This window comes from Myotis davidii, unplaced genomic scaffold (genome assembly GCF_000327345.1).
Source record: "Myotis davidii unplaced genomic scaffold, ASM32734v1 scaffold427, whole genome shotgun sequence".
Classification (NCBI taxonomy): domain Eukaryota; kingdom Metazoa; phylum Chordata; class Mammalia; order Chiroptera; family Vespertilionidae; genus Myotis; species Myotis davidii.
Genome location: NW_006298051.1, coordinates 201,872 through 207,197, shown reverse-complemented (window position 1 = coordinate 207,197; position 5,326 = coordinate 201,872). Strand labels below are relative to the sequence as shown.

Below are 5,326 nucleotides of genomic sequence, written 5' to 3'. Positions count from 1 at the left end.
GTGGCAGCTCTGGCTGCCTCCGGCTCAGGAGCAGACTGACGCCCTCGGCACACGCAGCCCCCTTTCCTGCCCAGCAGCCCTGTGGCCTCTGCCTTCCGGGAAGCACGGGACAGGCCCCGGGCCAGCAGGACGGGCACCTCACCCGGGGCCTCGGTGCCCGTGGCTGCCATCTGACGGCCTCCCCAGCTTAGGGCTCCTGCCCAGACTGTGGGAAGACAGGCCCCCAGGGTGCAGTGGGCCAGGCGAGGAGGCCATAGCCACTGTCCTGAGTTTAAAGATGCCCCGGCCGGGGGTGGTAACTTGTATTCTCATTTTTTAAGTATATTCCTTAAAACGCCTAGAGATGGAGTTGAACTAAAAAGGTAAACAGTAAAATCGTCATTTCAGAGCTGTTTGAACATGATTTGAGTGTATCTTTGTTCCCCGTTTTGTATTCTGTTTCTTTTTGCTTGAAATTCATGTGTACGAAAGATGCTGCCCACTGCCATGCCCCAGGCCTGGGGGGTGGACGCTGCCCACTGCCATGCCCCAGGCCGGGGGGTGGAAGCTGCCCACTGCCATGCCCCAGGCTGGAGGGTGGACGCTGCCCACTGCCATGCCCCAGGCCTGGAAGGTGGATGCTTCTCACTGCCATGCCCCAGGCCTGGAAGGTGGACGCTGCTCACTGCCATGTCCGAGGCCTGGGGGGTGGACGCTGCCCACTGCCATGCCCCAGGCTGGGGGGTGGACGCTGCCCACTGCCATGCCCAGGCCTGGAAGGTGGATGCTGCTCACTGCCATGCCTCAGGCCTGGAAGGTGGACGCTGCTCACTGCCATGTCCCAGGCCTGGGGGGTGGACGCTGCTCACTGCCATGTCCCAGGCCTGGGGGGTGGACGCTGCCCACTGCCATGCCTCCCTGAGAAGCCGGGGCCCCAGGACTGCCTCAGGGCCTCAGCATCCACCCCGTCAGGGCCAGGCCTGCGGGGCCCATTCCTTCCTTCTGTTGGTTCACAGGTTCTGGGCAGGGGGCGAGGGGGTCCCAGCAGTCAGGCCCAGGAGCTCCCGGGCAGTGGGCATGCTCAGGGAACCGGGGAGCACAGAGCAGGGGCTTCCCGGGAGCACAGGGCCTGGGGGTTCAGAAGGGGAGGGTTAGAGCAGAAGCAGGGACAAAAGGCGGGTGCCAGGTGGAGGAGGGGCCGAGGCAGCAGCCTGTGCCCAGACCTGGAGGTAGGAGGGGTGAGGGCACTGGGGGACACAGGGTGGAGGGGGGGAGGGCAGCAGGGCCAGGTGCAGCTGGCAGCGCCACACATTCCAGACCAGCACGGGGAGATTCAGGCCCCAACTCGCCAGGAGAAACCAGCTCCCACACTCCTGGAACCGGCACCTGTGAGGTCGGGGGACAGTGGTGTATCCGGCCAAGAAGGCAGGCTCTGAGCAGCAGCTGGTGGGCCAGGGCGTGGTCCCCGCTCACCCCTGCAGCCCTGCATCAGCTGCCGGGCCTCCAGGGTGTGGGGCCGGACGCTCACCCTCTTCTTCCTGCCGCCTCAGGCCACCCCCTCCGTGGGGTCCTGCGTGCAGCCTCCACTCCCCCCCATGTCCCTCTTGGCCTCCTAACCACACCTGTCCTACCTCGGGCTTCCCCAAGTGGGAACACCCCACTTTCCTGAGCACCCCTCTTAACGAGTTCAGTCCTGCCTCCACCTCCAGGCAGCCCTCCTAGATCTGCCCAGATTTCAGTCACCTGCCCTGACTGCTCTGGAGGCACCCCCCTGCCCTGGCCTCCTCTTGGCGGCCCGCCTCCCTCGGGAGCAGCATCTACTGAGCGGCTTCTGTGTCTCAGCAGAGCCCCCTCCTGCCGGGCCTGGTGTCGCGCACAGAGCCATGCGGCCTGAGCCCGGGTGGAGGAGCCGCGCTAGGCCCACACCTGCCCCTCCTCCCTGCTGACCACTGGTGTTTCTGTCTTGTTTGCACAGAAGACGCTGGGGCGGAAGCGTGCGCACAAGGGCTCCTTCAAGGATGGTGAGTGTGGCCTAGGGAGGTGGCCGTGGGCTGGGCCGGACCAGATGAGACTGGTCTCGCTGGGGGAGGGGCAGGGGCAGGGGGGCTGGGTGTGGTGGCACAGAGCACGCACTGCAGGGATTCCTCCGGGGACCAGAGGTCCTGGTGGCCATCTGGCCATGTAGCGCTGATGGATCTAGAAAGGCCTAGAACAGTGATGGCGAACCTTTTGAGCTCGGCGTGTCCGCATTTTGAAAAACCCTAACTTAACTCTGGTGCCGTGTCACATAGAGACATTTTTTGATATTTGCAACCATAGTAAGACAAAGGCTTCTATTTTTGATATTTATTTTATGTATTTAAATGCCATTTAACAAAGAAAAATCAACCAAGAAAATGAGTTTGCGTGTCACCTCTGACACGCATGTCATAGGTTCGCCATCACTGGCCTAGAAGTTTCCCATGGACTCCCTTCTGCACCACCCAGGCGCAGGAGATAGAGCCCCACAATCACCCCAGGCGACAATTGTCCAGCACCTCGTGTGTGTAGGGGGCACATGGTAGCCACATGGGGGACCAAGGCCCTACGGGGAGGACACGCCTGCTGGGCTCTGTTGGGGTCGTCTTGGGGCACAGGGAGCCTGTGGGGTGAGGCTTGGAGGGCATGGGCAGCAGCTGCACCTTCGGGGGGCCCAGAGCAGTGCCATCAGCCTGCTGAGGGGTGGGTGCCAACAGGGCCCCATGGGGAAGGGGAGAGGAAGTGCCTGCCCAGCCAGGATGGAGCACCCGCTGGGCAGGAGGGGTGGGCCAGTGAGGCCGGAAGGGCTTGGGCCTGGGTGCCAGGCTGGAAGCCAGGCGTCGGCTTCTGAGGACACGGGCCCCGCCAGGATGGGTCCGCCCTCCCTGCCAGCCCTGACCTCTGTGGGCGGACACCGGCTGGAGGGGGCGAGGGAGGCGTCAGGACCCGGCTCCTGCCCCAGGCCCCAGAGCGAGGCATGGAGGGGAGACGTGGAGGGGGTGCGTGGAAGGGGTGCGCGGGGCGCTCAGTGCCCTGAGCGGTGGACCGGGCCGTTCCGGGGCCTCAGTGTGGGAGCAGGACACAGCCCTGGTCTCGGGGCTCTGGGACAGCCCCCCCCTCCAGGCCTCTGCAGGCCCCCCCCCGCCTGTGCTCTGGTTTGTCAGCTCCGTGGCCTGAAGGTGCCACATTCCGCACCGGGCACCACCCTGCCTGGCCGCCCAGAGCAGCCACAGCGCCAGCGGCCCAGGGGAGCCTGCTCCAGGCGCTGATGTTCTCAGAGGCTCCTCGGGACTCGGCCTGTGGGTTCTGGGGGGACCAGGCCCGCTCCCAGCCCCCGGTCCCCCGCGTGATGCGCCCCCTCTCCCCAGACCCCCGGTTCTATCAGGAGATCCGAGAGCGGGGCCTGACCACCAGCCAGGAGTCCGACGACGACCTGCTGGACGAGCCGGGCAGCCCCGAGGGAGCGCGGACGGTGGGCACCCCCATCGTGGTCAAGAACTTCCGGGCCCCCCAGGTCACCTGGAGCCAGCTCCCCGAGGTAGGCCGACTGCTGGGGGCGCCCTTCCCCACCGTGGGCGGTCAGTCCCGGGGCCTCCCCAGGCGCCCACCCAGCCCCAGGAGAGCTGCCCCCCGTGCCCTCAGAGCAGCCCGCCGTGCGCGGCACCTGGTGGTCTCAGGCGGGGCAGGGGCGGGGGAGTTGGGGCAGGTGCCACCCAGGTAGGTGATGGGCGTCCCCAGGTGAGCCCCGTGCTCTCTGCCTCCTGCTCAGACTGGCCTTCGGGGAGTTGTGGGTACCAAGGGCCCCTCCTGCCAGGGCCCTGCCCCCAGGAAAGTGCCAGGAGGTCCCCTGAGGAGGCAGGAGGGGATGGGGCGGGGGGCCAGGCCTTGGCTCCCACAGAGCCCCATGCCACGGCCAAGCCGTCCCCACTCCAGCTGTAGGGATGGATGGGGGCGACTCTGACCACGTGCCGGGGAGCGGCTGTCACCCCCAGGCCCAGTCGGCTCCGGGCAGACTCCTGACCCGTCCCTGGGAGCCCAGGGTGGGAGCTGGGCGGCAGCCGTGGGCGCAGTGGGCAGTGGGGTGGGTACTCGGTCCTTTGTCTGCGGTACATGGGTTCTTTGCTTGCACCCGAAGGGGGACGAGAGCTGAGGCTGTGGGACCCCGGCTGGGAGAGCCCAGGTGGGCTGAGGGTAGGCGGATGGGAAGTGGGAAATCTGTCCCCACCTGCCGGGCACCAGCTGCGTGCCAGGAGTCCCGGGCATGTCACCCCGGGTCTGGTGGTGTTCAGATGCTGCAGCCTCCACAGGGGGTCAGGGTTTCTGACCCCCACCCCCTGAGCTAGGTCTCGGCCCAGCCTGGGCTAGAGGAAGAGGCACGGGTTTGCCCCCCCCACCCCATAGGCCTAGGACACGGCCTGTGCGCAGCCCAGGGAGGAGGGAGCAGGAACGGGGTGGCTCTGGGTCCTACAGACGGGGTGCCCTCAGGCAGAGGCACAGCCCAGCCTGTTCCAACGGGCGTGCCATGGCTGAGAGCCACACGCCACCAGGGCAGCATGGAGGCCACGGCCCCGACGGCAGGGAGCTGGGCGGGCGCCCGCTGGAGCAGGGCCACCCCCAACCTCCTGGGCAGGGCGCTGGCTCACCTGGCCCAGGCACCCCCAGCTTTCCCAGGTGGCCCTGCCCTCTCCACCCCTCCCCTGCTCGGGTGCCTCCAGGCCTTTCTCTCTGGACCCCCCTCCTCCCCCCTCGCGCCCCAGGGGGTGCAGGGCCCACTCAGGGCACGTGTCCATGGAGAGGAGAGACGCAGGGACAGGATCAGGCCGGGACGGGCCAGCTCGGCGGTCCCACTGCACTGAGCCTGGAGGGGGGGCTCCCCCCCCACACCCTGCCAGCCTGGCTCCGCCCTCTCCAGGCCTCTCTGCCATCCACGGTGGCCCCGGCCCGGCAGGGAGGACTCAGGACACGTGACCCCTGACCCCAGGCCTGTGCCCGCAGGTGGTGGAGCTGGGCATCCTGGACACGCTGCCAGCCGAGGAGCGCAAGAGGCAGGAGGTGAGCGGCCGGTGGGGGTGCGGCCCTGTGTCCCAGCCTCACCATGGGGAGGGGGGTACACAATGGCCACAATGACATTGCCCACCTACTTGCAGGTGGGGTCTCCATCTGTCCAGGGAGATGGCTGACGCCCTTGGCAGGCGGGGCAGGGGCTGGGGCAGGTACCCCCTCCCCTTGCCCAGTGTCACAGCTCACTGTGGCCGAGCCAGAGCGCAGACCCAGGAGTCGGGGTCCCATCCCGCTGGCTGCGCTCTCCTCCCACCGGGGCTCATCCAGG

The 5,326-nt window shown here is 67.2% G+C and overlaps 1 protein-coding gene across 1 annotated transcript in view; it reads left to right on the top strand.

Moving 5' to 3' along the window:
- The first annotated feature begins 632 nt into the window (after positions 1-632).
- The window catches only part of ARHGEF16 (Rho guanine nucleotide exchange factor 16), an 11,828-nt gene continuing 7,134 nt past the window's right edge, over positions 633-5,326 (top strand). Inside the window, exons 1-4 of the mRNA XM_015570510.1 lie at positions 633-650; positions 1,898-2,000; positions 3,366-3,535; positions 4,993-5,049. Of these exons, the coding sequence (XP_015425996.1) occupies positions 633-650; positions 1,898-2,000; positions 3,366-3,535; positions 4,993-5,049 (348 nt within the window). The remainder of the gene's footprint in view (positions 651-1,897; positions 2,001-3,365; positions 3,536-4,992; positions 5,050-5,326) is intronic.